General features: G+C 37.4%; 1 protein-coding gene across 1 annotated transcript in view; it reads right to left on the bottom strand.

The window, feature by feature from the left end:
* The window catches only part of SLIT3 (slit guidance ligand 3), a 765,483-nt gene that overhangs the window by 294,031 nt on the left and 454,571 nt on the right, over positions 1–16,881 (bottom strand). Inside the window, exon 5 of the mRNA XM_075601882.1 lies at positions 5,609–5,680. Within this exon, the coding sequence (XP_075457997.1) occupies positions 5,609–5,680 (72 nt within the window). The remainder of the gene's footprint in view (positions 1–5,608; positions 5,681–16,881) is intronic.

Here is a 16,881-nt window from a genome sequence, read left to right as displayed (position 1 = left end):
TGTTTATTGTCTATTATATTAATTATATTTTATGTTGTGTTTTGTTTATACTTTCGTTTAACATTTGCGCTATTTAAAAACACATTTTATTATTATTTTCTATATATGCGTAGATTGTAAATTAATTTAAATTTGTATATATTTTTATATTATTATGCAATTATTATTAAAAGTATCCAAGTTATTGTATAGTTTATAACATCATATTACTAGTTATTGGCATACAGATTTTCTGCCTGTGTATTTCATGCTCCGAGTGTCATCATTGGTTACTTTATACCAAACCACTATTGGATGATTAATCTTCCAATTAACCAACCTGAGCACAGACACTTGTATAAGTATAACGTATCATTCTTACACCTGTATAACCCTGATGAAGTCTATATGAGACGAAACGCATAGGGTTCATAGAGTGTACCTATTGTCTATATTCTTGTATACCTGTATGGTCTACTTTACATAATACAATTTCTAAGGAAGTCAGAGCGTGTGAGTGGTCATTTGCTTTCACTACGCATTATTCTATGCGCACTGAGATCGAGGCTCCGAGTTGGTGCGGTGATGTGTATCAAGCTGCTGGTCGAAGTGTGAGGCATTGTGTGTGGTGAAACCTGTGCACCTGTCTGTGCGCACTGAGATTGAGGTTCCTAGTTGGTGCGGTGATGTACTTCCAGTTGCTGGTCGGAGGTGCGGTGTGTGGAGAAACAACCAGACAGATTGGACGAGTCTTCTGTTTGGCGGTCCGGCAGAGAGACGCAGAGATGGGGCGCATTGTTGGAGGCCGACTTGGCCGAGAAGCTGAGGCGCTGAAGTGCCAGGATCTATAGGCACAATTGACTGGAGGTGATCAGTCTACAGCCCGAGGTACTGATTATATTGTCTCCAACTAAAATACACGGACACCCACTCCACATATACAGTATACTGTTGAACTCAAATTAAGGCTGCGGACATGGTAATTTCAGCCGTGCAGAGACGCGCGGAGGCTAAGAGAAAGCGGGTGTTTCGCCTGGCCATGGTACGCCGTCCGTGGGTGTGTCTGTGGGCATGCCAGTGACATCACGGAGCTGGTTCGCCCTCATTAGGTGAACCGCTCATGTGACCGGCCTGTCACACCAAGAAATCAGTTTCATTCACATGTCTAAGACAGTAGCAGGCAGCGTTGCAGACCTGTCTAAGACATGTGAATGTGCTCACAAGTGATTTTCTTTATTGGCTATATGCTAATGGTGTAGGTTTTTTGTTGCCTTTTTCACCCACCATAATTTAAAATGTGATATGATAAACCTACCCAGCCTAGAAATATTTCAAAACAAGTTTAAACCAACTTCACACTGATGATACCCATCAAGGTTGAAACATGTCTGTGAGTGGTTTGTACTTGCTTTGCTAGTCCCATGCTATGCTTAAAAGCTGTGTGAATGGTGATGCATCATCTTAAATAGGCTCCATGAGAATGGATATTCCAGGCAAAAGGTGACACATTGTGTGCTCATTTGCATGTCAACACACACACACACACACACACACACACACACACACACACACACACACACACACACACACACACACACACACACACACACACATTTTTATATCCTCAATTGAACTTAGCATTTACTGTTTACTTGCAGTTTTGCCCTAGACTCACTAATATAATTATGGTGCACTCTGTAAATTAAGAGGGGGTTGGGACAAAATACGCATGCTACATACAGTATGTGCTCAGACTTTCTCTTTCACTACTCATCCACTTACAGAAATGCAATTGCTTTGCATTTGCAATTCAATCATGGTTAACCAGTCTCCATGCTTACAAACTGTAGAAGGGGAAGGGAAATATTTATTAACCCAGTTACGGAATTGAGTAAACTAAGTAAGACAGCTTTAAAATCTGAAAATGAATATGATTGTTTAATCTAGCTACTCCTTACTTTGTTGGTCCCAGAAAAAACTGTTATTTACTTATGAATTTCAAAATGTGTAATTAATTAATTAATATGTATAATGTTCAAAGTCCAATGAACCAAATAAGTAAGCTGGCTTCAATAAGTTACTGTAGGTTACCTTAAGGTCTAAGACACTTCTAAAAATGCGTGCGACTCCATGCCAACCAAATTAATAAGGTATGTAAGTCCTGATTATAATACATATAGTGTTTAAGAAATATATATATATTATTACTATTATTATTATAATAATCGTTGATTTGTAAAGCGCCAACAAATTCTGTAGAGTGGTACAATGAGGGTACAGAGATTTGATAAATACATAAACAGAGTTAAGTAGAAATACAAATAAGGACAAACATGCAAAAATAGATACAGAAGATAATGAGGGCTCTGCTCGTGAAAGGAAATGAGGGGCAATGTTGAAACAAAAAGGTCAAGTGCCTGCCCATTGTTTGATGGAGTATACATCAGATTAGAGTATGGTCCAGCCTGACAGCTGATCCCATTAAAGCTACAGTTCAGTCTTTTTTTTTTTTTTTTTTTTTTTACTTCAATAGTTTCATGTGGGCAATCTCTAATTACCTAAAGAACTGCATAGCTGCCGGTCAATTCGTTCTCCGTCTATTGATTGGCAAAGTTTGGCGACATCTTTAAATATGGGGAATGTAAATCGTTGCTATAGGAACAAGCATGCTTGTTAAAATAGAATACAAGAAAATTGGTCTTTCAAAGTTGTTTTTTTTTTTAAAATAGCAATTGCTAAAAGTATTTTTTCTTACTACAGAACTGATTTATTAAAAAAAAACACACATGCAGGATATTGCCTGAACAGCAGCTTTAAACTGTGAGGGTGGAGATGTTAGGGGGTGTTATATATGTTTAAACATGACTTGCATACTGTTCTTTCTGTCTTTAGAAAACTTTCCATGATGAATAACAGATTGAAATGTGTGGAGTGTTCAATACTTTAGGGGAACGAAGCCTTGTGTGAGATGTTGCCATGGTTACCTTAACAATTGTGAGGTGTATTGCTTTTGGTTTAGCATAACAATTTCAGCTTCAGCTAAAAATATAGAAAAATAAAATATCAACAGATTTGATATGTCCCTACACACAAATGTTATTTTGACATACTGATGCTTTTATTACAAAAATGTAATGAAAGACTACATTTTATCTGTGCATTGTGTTTTCAATGGTTAATGGTGGTTTCAGAGAGATTTTTGGTTTAAAATAGAATGTTTTTCTTTTAGAAATCACACCACCACTGATATTTTTGGAGTTGGAAGACATTGAGATGAACTGCGGTCTCATATCTAAATCAGCCTCACATTCATTATGACAACATAACAAGTCCAGAAAAGCTCCATCACAAAGGGTCAAGGATGTAACAGCTTCCAGAAAGGTGGCCTGATCAAATATAGTCAATGAATTTAAACACACATGGGATAAGTACAGTAAACCATCAAGTTTGTATGTTTCTAAGAGGGAGATTCTTGAAAACAGGATAGCCATGGTCATGTGTATATAACTGTTCAAGCGAATCCCCCCCACCCAAGTTCCATATACCACACACTAGCTGAGACTTTGAAGTTACTAGCCTGATGACAGACAGAGCATTTAACCTTTTATGACTGGTGGAGCCCTTTAAAATGTTCACAAGGAGATTTCTTTGGTTCCTAACACATTCTCTCTACTTCTACGTAAACCGCCTTCCTCCACTCTTGACTCCTTTTCTCCGGTTACAGAGTTGGAAGTTTCAAAGCTGATCTTCTCTACTTCCTCTACCACATGCCTTCTCAATCCTATCCCCTCAAACTTTATCAGAACTCTTACTCCCATCTTAGTCCCCACTCTCACCCACATCTTCAATTACTCCCTGTCCTCTGGCACTTTCCCCTCTTCCTTTAAGCATGCAGTGATCACATCTATTCTCAAAAACAACTGAGACCCTAAGTGCCTTACTATCTTCTGCCCTGTATCCCTCCTGCCATTTGCCTCAAAATTGCTAGAACGTCTCGTGTCTACTACCATCTATCCTGTCGCCAGGTCACATTGCCTAGGACTAACAGTTGACTCTTCCCTTTCCATTCACACTCACAGCATGGCCAACATTTGTCGCTTCTTCCTCCGTAATATTACCAAAATCTGCCCTCTCCTCTGTCAATCTACTGTGCTGCTAGAAAATCTCATGCAAGCCCTTATCCTCTCCCGTCTGGATTATAGTGACATACTGCTAACAGGCTTCCCTGCTTCACAGCTTTCTCTCCTGCAATCAAATCAAAATTTGGCTGCTAGAATAATTTTACTTTCTCCAAAAACAGTATCCACTCATATCCTCCTTAAATCCCTCTCCCTTTTCCATCAAATTTCGGATCACCTGCAAAGTTCTCCTCCTTACCTTTAAGGTTCGCCACTTATCTTATCCTTCCTACATATCAGCTTTGATCTCTCGCTATGCCCCTGCTCGTCTCTTGCACTCTACCCATATCTGTCTCCTTTCCACCCTTTTCACCTCTAGAGCCCTCTCTTGCCTTAAACCCTTTTCCCTCACCGAACCTTATCTATGAAACTCCCTCATACTGAGTATACGCCAAGCACCTTCTCTCCCTACCTTTAAGACAAACCTGAAAACCCACCTCTTAAATGAAGCATTCCAATAGTCTGAACTCATTGCTACTGTCCGAAAGTCACTCCTGCCATGCACTGCCATCTACTGCACTTATTCCCTAACCTGCTGTCTCTGTAAATTTCCCAACATACCACCAGGATTGTAAGCTCTCCATGGCAGGGATTTCCTTTCCTATTGTCTGACTTTGTTGCGCTTATTGTATTATAATTTCCTGTACTGTATTGTCTTTGTAAAGCGACAAGTATACTGTGGGCACTATATAAAATTAGATATACAGTACATACATACATGTATATTATGACTCTTTGAAACCCTAACTCATTTACCCTATGTACTTAAAAATACTATTGCTGTGGTAAGGCTTATATTTTATCTGAATAACTTTCTATGCTGTAATGCAATTTATGAAATTATAGTTACATAGCTACATAGTTGATGAGTTTGAAAAAAGACATATATACATCAAGTTCAACCTATGCTAAATTTAGACAACAGATACTCATCCTATATTTGTACTTACAGTATATTGAATGAGAGGACGGTCAACAAAAGACCCAAGTAAAATATTATCCAATGATGACTCATAAGGAGAAAAATAAATTCCTTCCTGACTACAAATAATGGCAAACAGATTTCACCCTGGATCAACATCCTTCCCATGTTTGCTTATTTGGTATATCCCTGTATAACTTTTTTTTTTTTTAAATATAGCTATTGTATCTGCCATCACATTCTCCATGGGCAATGAATTCCATGGATAGTATAATAGTATGTATAATATATAACAACTTTTTTGAACTATTACATACAGAATATGGCAGAAATTGCATAAACTGTATTGGCATAACATTATTCTGTCTTGAAGAACAAGATGTCAGCCATTACCAAGTTTGGTCTAAGGGAGGCCCATGAAGCCTTATTTAGAAACCCTGGGTTCCACGAAACACAAATTGAAAATCACTGACAGATAAAAATATTTTCTATAATCAACTCTGTTGTAAATGCAAGAAATGTTACTTACAGATTCTTAACATCAGTTATTCCTCGAAAGGCCTTTCTGGAAAGTCCTTGTATCTGATTTTCACTAAGGTCTCTGAAATACAGAATAAAACACCGAACTAATTAGAGAAAGGTCTTTTATCACACATTATTGTAGCAAAATAAAAATCATAGCTGGAAGATTCAGGTAAAATATTTCACAAAATGAAACAAGAGAAAAATGCACAAATCAGCAATATATATTTGTACCTATGTAATAAATACAACCATCAAAATAATAATATAATAGGAGAGTAAACAAAATATGTTAATTATTTCTTACATAAATTAGTGATTACATTTCATAGCAAAAAGTAGTTAGAAGCTGCTTTGTTGAATATGTTGTTGACAAGAAAGTAAAACCAAACTGGATCAGGACTCAAAAATATTAATAATGAAGCAAAACGTAAGTCCCTGTTTTTTGTATACTATAGTTGTAGGCATCTTAGCAACTGTAGCTGAATTGTGTTAGACAGTTCAATCAATTTTTTTTATGACTAGAGAATTAAAGTCATGAAAAAATGGCTAACATTTAAAATTCAGTCAAATATGTAGAGTCAAATATGTAGGAACAAATTTGGGCAGTCTGGAATACAGTGTAATGTGTCTTTTATCCATTAGAAAACATGGCATACAATGGTGAAAGGTGCGATGAGCCACACACACACACACACACACACACACACACACACACACACACACACACACACACACACACACACACACACACACACACACACACACACACACACACACACACACCTTTCACCGCTCCATGCTATTTCCTCCTCTCCTTGGCCCCCACCAAGGCTCCTGACACCTCCTCCTGATTGTCTGCATTAACCAGCAACAGCCAGTCAGGATGGAGGAAGCTGCCTAGTCCCCTAGCAACAGCCATGCTCTCTCCCTGCTCAGGTAAATCCCGTGGCCCACCAAGCCGGTCAGGTCACCATGTCTAGCGAGGTAATACCAGACACATACATGTCCAGTTGTACCTCTAAGTTTTTTACTGGACAGTGGCCAAATACAGGACAGTCCGGTTCAATACTAGACACCTGGCAACCCTAGGCAGGATACGTGACATGGCTTCTAGCTTTTCCTTGTTACCTTCCCTTTTTGAAACCGGGATGCATCAAAGTTGCTCGCCTCATCTAATGGTCGTTCTGGTGTTCAGACAGTATTTTCACAAAAGCTTCAACTGTCATTTTAGGACAAGCAATGCCACCAAGGCCATACTCTATTCCAACAATTCCCACCGAAAAGGAACTTTGTCTTCATTTAATTCACTTAATTCACTTAATTCACAGTGAGGATCATGTTTCCAAATGTCATTGTCTATCTACTATGGCTAGTAATGGCACATATCAATTAGTCAAAGGCTTGAACAGTCCATGGAGGGATTTATTAAAGAGACAAAATAATATTTCAAATGAACAAATAGAAATTATATTATTACTTTTCCCATAGTCCTTGCAACAAAAAAAAAGTTGCACAAAAGTAGAGACTGTCCCCAATCCATCCATTTTCTATGATAAGCTGATTTTTACATTTTATTAAGTTTGCTTTCTATTGAGACTCTGTCCTCTGGCTCACAACATTTTATCCATAAATCTCCAGGACTGTATATTGATTTCATAAATACCTCTAGCAGGCTGACACAGTGACAGGTTTAATGGCATTACTGATTCAACAAAGAGAAAAGTTCAGGGTTGTAAGCTTTATTTTTATGTAACTGTCATTTTTATAATTATGAAGATGGCTTTTGTTGTTGCTTCCTCTTTGTCATACAAAAACCCTATGCTAAGGCACGATCAATGCATAAACAAAAGCCACTTCACGTTGCTATTATTTGGCAACACAACCGTAGATAGCGCCATGCCAGTGCCATAAAGCCTATAGAGTAACATTTTAAGAATTAAGAGTGCCTTGTTGTGCTCAGCTGTTTCAAATTCACAGGCGAACCATAAGTAGGGTGCAGCTTGTAGAATCCTTTATTGGACCAACATAAGAGAGAAGGGGCCATATTTGTTAACCTTTTGTCGTCCTTATGATGTACGAAGGATGGCAAAAGTGCTGACATGCCAGGAGACCTTGTGCCATACCAGTTATGTCAAGCTATAGATGCTTGTTTTCTAAGGAGAAATTGCGTTCACCTTTCCATGAACAAAACAGAAGTGGAGAGCACTCCACTTCCAATTGTGTCATTAGGGGGCTGTCGTGACCAGGGCCAGCTGGAAGTTTGACGAGGCTCAGTGCCGGGGGAGAGCGCAGGGCCTCTTACATTCTCCAGCATCTCCTCCTGCTCCTCTCCGGCATCTCGTTCAGCTATGTTGCGTTGTCATGATGTTGGGGCGTCATGTGACATCACATTGTTATGGCAACGCGTCATCACAATGAGAAGATGCCAGACGTGAGGAGCAGAAGGATATGCCGGAGCTTACGGAGGCCATGCGCTCACCCCCAGCAGTTGAAATATTGTGGGGAAGAGGATGGGGCCTATGTAACCGCAGGGTTCGGTGCAGTGGAACTGACTCACTGCAATCAAGCTGTCCCTGAAAATCTGCTGGCACTGGTGTGCTGACAGACTTCTGGCATTGTAAAAGGTTAAATAGAGATAAGCCATTCAGGTGGATGGGCCATGTTATGGCTTAGTACTGCTTAGTAAATATGGCCTATGGTGTTTTAAATTTTCAAGACCTCCCAATAACAATACTATTGGAAAATATAAGTTGCAATGAAAACATTTATCTGTAAGACATTTGTGAGGCTTTAAGCCTGATATTCTTAGGCATCCTTTCTCTGTGATAGCATATGGACCCTTAGACACAGGGAAAGAAGCAAAGGTTCCAGCTCAACACATAAACCCCCATGTGTTTTATAGTAAAACATCCTATTAAAAAAAAAAGTATTTAAAGAAAATCCTCTTCTGCTTTCTAGCCTTATCTGCTTAAAACCAATTTACTGCCACGTATGTAAAGGCCAAGTATACATATGTTACTGATGAATGCAAGTTAGTAAATCGATGCACTATTTGAATCTTAAATTGTTATCCATTTTAGATTTAGACGTTACCCATTTTAGAAGTCAACTTCAAAAGCCCCATTAGCCAAAGCACTAAACAAAATCAAAACCCTCAGCAAAATCTCATCAGTATTGGAAACTGATCCCTTCATTTGAGGGCTTGAAAAGAAACCCCATTTAAAGACCTTTAGCCATAGGCAATTCCTATTCCTTGTACATTCTGATCAAATTTTTTTTTAGCTTTTCAGCTTTTGTTGCGCTTTTAAATACCAATTTGAATGGCTCTCGGAGAGAAGAATGAACTCTTTGAAGACTAAATCTTTTTTTTTTTTTTTTTTTTAAATAAATAGAAATCTACATATGCTCGGAAATAAATTCTGGTAACTCCAATCATGTACAAAATGTAGTAATTATAAGAAAAGATGTTTTGAGTTAGAAAAGCTACATTCGTACAACATTATCCACATTCACTAAAACAATTACATGTAAGGTTGGAAGCATGAATATTTTTTTCAACTTACAGCAGCAGTCCGACGAATTTTCAATCGGGTTGGTGGTTGTCCAGGGGAGGTGAACCATGCTATTTTCAATTCTGGGGTCCCCTTAGTTCCCAAGATTCTTACTGTTTTAGGGCACTGTGCTCCAAGTAAAATACAACATGGCTGCCAGTGGCAAGTAGTAGGAAGCTACAATCAGATTTGCCGGCAGTACTGATTTCCTCATGAGAGCTTTTAACATTGGCACCGGAAACTGGAGGGGTCCCCGGAGCTGAAATACACAGCCCCAGAGGACTCCCCTGGTATTAATTACGTACACAAATCAGTGAAAATTAAGCAGCAGCCTGGGACTTGCTGCTTTAAACATTCACTTTGGAACTATATATCCTGACTTCCCTAAGCTCTTGCCAATGTCTCTCAGGGTAACTGAAGACTGGAGAATCTAAATTAAACTGAAGTAAATATGGCTGAGCCTAATAAATGCAATAATGGCTTGTATTGCATTTTTAACACCAAGAAGTTAAGATTCAAAGATATTATGTAATCATATATTTTTCACCTAGAAATATTGTGACATAACAACATCCAGAAAGGTGGATATGACCTGATTATGTGTTCATTATGTGAAAATATGCATTATAACAACACCTTTGGTTGTTGTTTTTGCTATTTTGTGTGGATTTTGAAAATCACACCTAACAACAATACATCATACAATTATACATTATACATTAAGCCTTTTGTAACTTTGCTTAAAAGAAATGATAAAGTCCAGATGTGGCAACATAGGTCAAGACTGTGATGAAGCCATAATTAATAAAGTATCAAAATACATGTAACTTATCTGCATGTGTTCATAAGATATAGATAATAGCACTTTTTCGGTGAATTTGATGAGACAGGATCCTATGGATTATTACTATTACTATTCAAACATTGGCGTCTATGTAAAAAGGCAATGTTGGAGCGAAATTGACATGTGCACTGTAAAACTGTGCAATGTATACAAAATACTTTTCTACGCTTTGATGCCCCAAGCATTTTGGCCAGTTGTGCTGTGAGGAAAATTTGATAATATTGTTACTATTATCAATAGTATACAGTATATTTCTTTTAAAGTCGGCCTGTTGCAAAACTGAGGCAATACTGATGCAAAAACAGAGCACAAGATTTTTTATACATAAATGAGTGTGTAATTTTGTTTTGCAGCAGCAGCAGCAGCAGCAGCAGCAGCAGCAGCAGCAGCAGCAGCAGCAGCAGCAGCAGCAGCAGCAGCAGCAGCAGCAGCAGCAGCAGCAGCAGCAGCAGCAGCAGCAGCAGCTTATCCCTGTTTTACATCTGATAAACATAGACAGATAAACCCTATACTGTACAAATAAATCCTTGGAAACAACTCATCTAAACTAACACACTATATGCAGTCCGTACAGGCATTGTCCTATAAAGCACTGGGGTGCATGTTGCTGAAATTAGAGGGCAAATACTGTATGACTGATCATGAATTATTGACCTTCACTGTGATATTGAGAAAGTAATGTTATCTCCTTGTCCAAAAATTTAAGAAAATATAATTTGCAGGAAACAAAATGAATAACATTGATTTAAAATATAAAGGAGAGTGGGGACATTTGTGTGAGTCATGGATTGAAAATGGGCAGTCGGCCCACTCAAGGAGAGAGGGGAGTCTGTCTGTGCACTTGGGAAGAATTATAAGCGTGTTGAGAATTGTAATGATGAATGACAGGGAGCAGATTAATGCAAACATTATCCAGAAACATGTCCGCAGACCAAACGGCAGGAGTAAAACCCCACAACAATAGGATAGGAATACATGCATGAGAGAATCAGAACAAAAACGGCAAACACGGTATTTTTCAAGCACAAGTCTACTTTATCTTTTCACTGTAAAGCAAATGGTCCAAATCATTTTGTTAACTCACAAAACACATCAAATGGGTTACTGTCTGTCGAGTGGTTTGAACATATTGTTAGAATTTATATACCATCTTTTAGATTGTATACGCTTAGTTGTCAGCAGGATCATTAGCCTGCTTATACCACAATACATTAATGCAACTCAAATATTACACATCAAAAAAATCGTACTGGTGATTTATAACATCGGTCATTATATTATAGGAACTTCATTCATAAATATGAAACAAGGAAAGAGAGAAGCGCGGAGAGCCTCATAGTATTAAAACCATTTATCAAAGGTATAAATAAGTATTGCTTACAATTTCAACATTAAAACAATCGCTTATCAATCTCAGTTGGATCGTTCGCCAAAACCTGTATGCCCCCTTGGATGTGAATAATGAATCGTCTTATAGTGTTGCGATTAACAAGGAATTGATAAGCACTTTTGTTGCAGAGATAATTATGAATGGTACTGATCTTATTGATGTGGTCAATTGGATACTTTTAATTGTGCCTGACATTTTCTCACATTGGAAATAATTTTTGGATATTTAGTCAATGTAGATTTGTTGTAGATTGTGATACCTTTTAGCGGACCAGTATTTCTACTGTACATTTTAAGAAGAAATCCATGAAGATTCAATAGCTATGTATACTTGAATGTTGGTCGCCTAATAGGTAACCCAACTTACAAGGAATCAACATTTTTCCAAGACCACTACAGCTAATAGAACAGTGAACTACTGCACAGTATATAGTAAATACATTGCAAAAGAAACAGAGTGCTTAATAATCCTAAATGTGCTTTCATTTCCTGTGTTTATTTCCTAAATGTTAATAAAATAAATGAATTTGCTACACTGTAAAAATAATAAACTTAATGATGAAGTTTCATTTCGGATTAACAGTGGTATCATGTAAGGAGCTATCCTCAGCCCCTTGGCTGTTCCGGCCGCCTCCTTACCTGCCACTCCCATCCACCTTCTGAACCGCAGCATCAAATGACGTGCCACGGTAATGCAATGTCATTTGACGCTGTAATGTCGTGTTGCCATGGCAACGTGACGCCGTGTGATGTCATGTTGGTGACGTTCCCGGCGTCATTTGACGGTGCAGTTCAGAAAGAGGAGGAGGGAGGCAGGTTAGGCTGCGCTTACGGTGCCGGCGAAGGCGACGTCGCTTCAAAACAATTGTATTGATGCCGTTGTGTGCGCTTATAGTGGACGCAAAGATGACAGAGCGACGACGCGACGGCACTACCAAAATCCTTGTAGTCACTAGAATTTGATTTTGCAGAGACGGTATCCCCATGTGACTGGCTATAAGCTAATCACATAGCCCCTCAGCCTTCCCCCTTGCTGACGTCACTCCCCTTGTAGCCAGCGACGTCTCCAAACCTGATTACAACTTTCACAATGGCGACGGCGACGTTATTGGTCGCGTCGCTGTCACCGGCACTATAAGCGCAGCCTAAGGAGGCGGCCGCAAGAGATATAATGACTTCCCATCAGGCCCGACAGGCCCGAGAGCACGGCAAAAGTATACTGTATGAGGGCGGACAATTTTGCTGCCCCCAAATTTTGCCGCCCTAGGCCCGGGACTAATAGGAAATCCACCACTGGCTATCCTACTCATAGGGTTTTATTTACTAAAGTCTTTCGATTAAACTATTGCAAACAAATAGCACATAAATTATCAAAGAAAAAGCTCTTATTGTTTTCAATGTTATTCATTTTCTTGAAAACTATGAATATTTTTTTCACTTGTTCTGCACCTTGTAAACTTTAGTAAATAGACTCTAATGGGGGGATGTATCATGCCAAATTTATGGCATAATTGACACAAATGCCCTCATTCTCATTTTGCGCCTTATTGGATAAATATATCAAGGTCTTTGCTCCAAGTGTTGCCGTTTGCCAAAAAAAACATAGAAATTTCAATAGGGATTTTTGGCCAAAAACTGCAAGAGGGTATGCTTCGGAGCATATACATTTACCCTCTAAAGCAGAGGTATTCAACTTTTGTTTGGCTAAGGAACCCTATAAATATATTATGAAATTCTGTGGAACCCGAACCTTCTCTAATAGCACGTCTTTGATCAGATGCATTGTAAGGAATACCAACCTTCTCTCATAGCACGTCTTTGATCAGATGCATTGTACGGAACCACAACCCTCTCTAAATGCGCATCTGAGATCAGATGCATTGTAAGGAATCCCAACCTTCTCTAATAGCGCGTCTTTGATCAGATGCATTGTACGGAACCTCAAGCCTCTCTAATAGCACATTGGAGGTCAGATGTATTGTAAATTTCACTATATTTGGTACAATTTTCAAATGACCTGAAAATTGCATGGAACCCTTTAGGGATGTCTGGGGAACCCCTGTTAAAAAAAAATACTGCTTTAAGGCATCTACTGTAAGATGTAAAGATGATAAACATATATTAAAATACAAAACAGTTTTTAAAGATGGCATTAATTTTGTTTTGTTGCATCTCTAATGTATGTTTCTAGGTGGGACTGTACTTCTCAGCAGTTGCTATGTAGCTTAGTTTCAAAATAAAATGCGTCATCATGTATTAAAATATTCTCTTTTAAACAAGCTCAATGACATAATTAGATTCCGGTATTGTGTTTTTACTATGTTACTGAATTGATAGGGTTGAAACTACACAATTGATGTTTGATACACAAGAAAGAGAAGAAAAATAAGAGATTGTGAGAAACATTATAAATATAAAACTTTGCAATGCGGAATAAAAACTTCTATTCCAAATAATCAACAAATGTCTTGTATCAGACTGTGGTGCACCGTTTTATTTCGAGCAAAGCACTTACTGATAATGAGCATGTCTTTCTTTTGAGTCAATGTCATTTACAATATATTACTGGATTGACAATGTCATTTCAGAAAAGGATATTGACTATTATAAAAGTCACCAAAAATGCAAAAGAAAACAAAACATGGTCTATCCAACTCAAAAATGAATTAACATATTTATATTCTAGATTTTCATGTGCAATTGATGGAATTATATAAATGATCAAAATAAAATGTAATATATAACACTGATATATATTTGTTTTTATAGCTAGCATTTTGAAGTTAACAAATAGTGTTATGGATGTTTTAGGAAATAACAAAAACAAAAATGGAAAAAAATTTGGTTACTTATTTCACTATAATTTGTAGAAATGTACAGTAAGTGGTGTTACTGTGAAAGTATCCTATACAACTATTGTATTAAGTAATTTTTTTTTCTCAAAAATTTAATTTTAATATTAATTCTGAGCATTTGAAGAGGGACATTCATTTTTATAAAGATAAAAAAAATGCAAGTAAATACTCGACAGATTGTCTTTTCTTTGACATATTTAAAAATCCCCTAAAGGTTTCTATTTTAGAGAAAATACGATTTTAGAACATGCGTTCATGCATAGGAACTTTACATTATTGCTTTTTTAACATCTTTTGAAATGGTTTGTAGTATGTAAATGAAGCAACCAGAGTTACATATGAGTTACAAAATACCTATTATAACTGGGTACTGTATATTACATTCTGTGGGGTATATTCTCCAAGCTCGCTGATCTGTACAATCTGACATGGAATTGCATGGATCAGCAAGGTCAGAGCTTTGAGTATATACCCGAACACGCGTGGCCATCATTTGTCTTGTTTTCTATGTGTCAAGAAATGAACTAGGTCTGGGAAGGCATCAACTTCTCTGTCTATCACACCTGTATCAAATGATAGGACTTTTGACAAATTGCTTAACTTGTGACATAGCCACAAGCAGGAGAACAATTTGATGTGCATTTCCCAGGAGCTTGATACAAAGCCCTCAATTCAATCTACAGTACTGTGATATAGTGTATGAGAACACATTACCACTAACCCCTATTCAGTACCGGGGATAAATGTTGATATGTTGCATAATGCCATGATACCTTCATGACAAACAGATCAGATCGCATTCTGTATGTATTCTGTTTATGGTGGAGCTTGTACATTTTAGTCCATTCAATGGCTGCTCAGACGTTTCTTTCTTGACTATTCAACCCTTGGTAATATGTTAAATAAGAATTGCATTTACACATCTATCAAATTACCAATTGCAAACAATAAAATGCTAATTTATTAGTTTCCCTACTGCAAAAAAAAAAAAAAGCATTAGATTTATTAAAGAAATGTCCTTTGCTTTCAATTGGATTTTCTCTTTGATAAATCTGTTGCAATTCTTGTAAAACAGTACAAAGTATTTATGAAAGAAACATTCTGGTGCTGGTGTAACACCAATATTACATTCGTTTTGTAACACAATTTGATATATTGCCCCTCGCGATTACTTTAAAAGGCTTTTTAAAGCCACCCACATTCATTTCAAATGTTCTTCTATACATTACTCAGACTCCAGTGAATAGCCTTTGTCATCTTAAATAGTGCAGTGGAAGGACATATAGTATAACGCATCCCATTTCGGGTCCTCCTGTGCTGACTGGTTTGTTAATACAATGGCAGGGCAGATTTATTCTTTTGCTGGTCGCCAAGTATCTTAAGTTTACCCAGAAGACTACTTCATTTAATTAACTTAGTGCTTTATTAATATAAATATTCCACTATTGATCATAAGAGAAGCTGACGTATGTTTGAGTCAGGCATACATCAGATCCATTTAATGGTGCTTCACTTAGAGCAGTAGCTGGCTCTAAATCAAGGTAAATGGTAGTAAGTACTCCTTGGGGACGACAAGGCTTAACTGAATCCATAACATTTTTACGAAGACATATTTTTTTCCCCCTTGCAGAATGCGTATGGAAAATAGTTATGAAAATGGCCTCCTCTTGTAGGTATCAATTAAGCGTGTCAATACCTTAATTAAATTGCTCAACTTAATGAGATTTATACCAGTGGATACCATTAATAGCCATAATAGCTTTTTTGGCTGGTGTTCAAAGCACTGAAAAAAATGCTAAATGGGAAGGATTGAAAAAGTAGTAGCTGACATCCTTAAATTAAGTGAATTTGAAAATGGCAAAATATTATTAATGATGTTCTTTTGAATAAGATTCTCACACAGGCACACATCTGTATGTACATCATAATTATTTTATTCTTAGAATTGTATTCTGTCCTCTAATATATATATATATACACAGACACACAAGCCATACACACACACTATATATCTATCTATCTATCTATCTATCTATCTATCTATATATATATATATATATATATATATATATACAAATATAGCTGTATGGTCATCTGCATGTCTTAGGCAGGTCTGCAACCCCACCTTTCCCCATTATCACCCAGCATACAGCACTTCCACTGCAGCAAGGAATTCTGGGAAATGACATGCAAATGAGCACACAATATATATATATATAAATAAAACAAAGCAGCCAACACTCAAATAGTCATTCCATAAATGGTGGTGCAAATCCCATAATGTAAAGTCAAATGTATGATACAGTTTCCATGAAATCAGCAGACAGCTCTCAGGTAAGAAGGTAAATCAGTTTTGTATTTAACAAGGCACTGCCCTGAGGAAGGTCCATTGTTGGGACCGAAACGTTGGAATATCCATGCTATGTTTAATACAAAACTGATTTACCTTACTTACCTGAGTGCTGTCTGCTGATTTCATGGAAACGGTAATATATATATTAAAATAACATAAGGAGAGACTAACCTCTATAGAACAGAAGCTATTTATTGATCTAACATTTTGGTCCCCCACAGAACTTTTACTCATCCCTGTTTAAATAATCGAATAGCTTCTGTTCGGTAGAGGAGTGCTGGTCTT

The sequence above is a fragment of the Ascaphus truei genome, chromosome 5 (assembly GCF_040206685.1).
Source record: "Ascaphus truei isolate aAscTru1 chromosome 5, aAscTru1.hap1, whole genome shotgun sequence".
NCBI classification, from domain to species: domain Eukaryota; kingdom Metazoa; phylum Chordata; class Amphibia; order Anura; family Ascaphidae; genus Ascaphus; species Ascaphus truei.
Note: the sequence above shows the minus strand (reverse complement) of the source record. Positions and strands in the feature narration are given on the sequence as shown.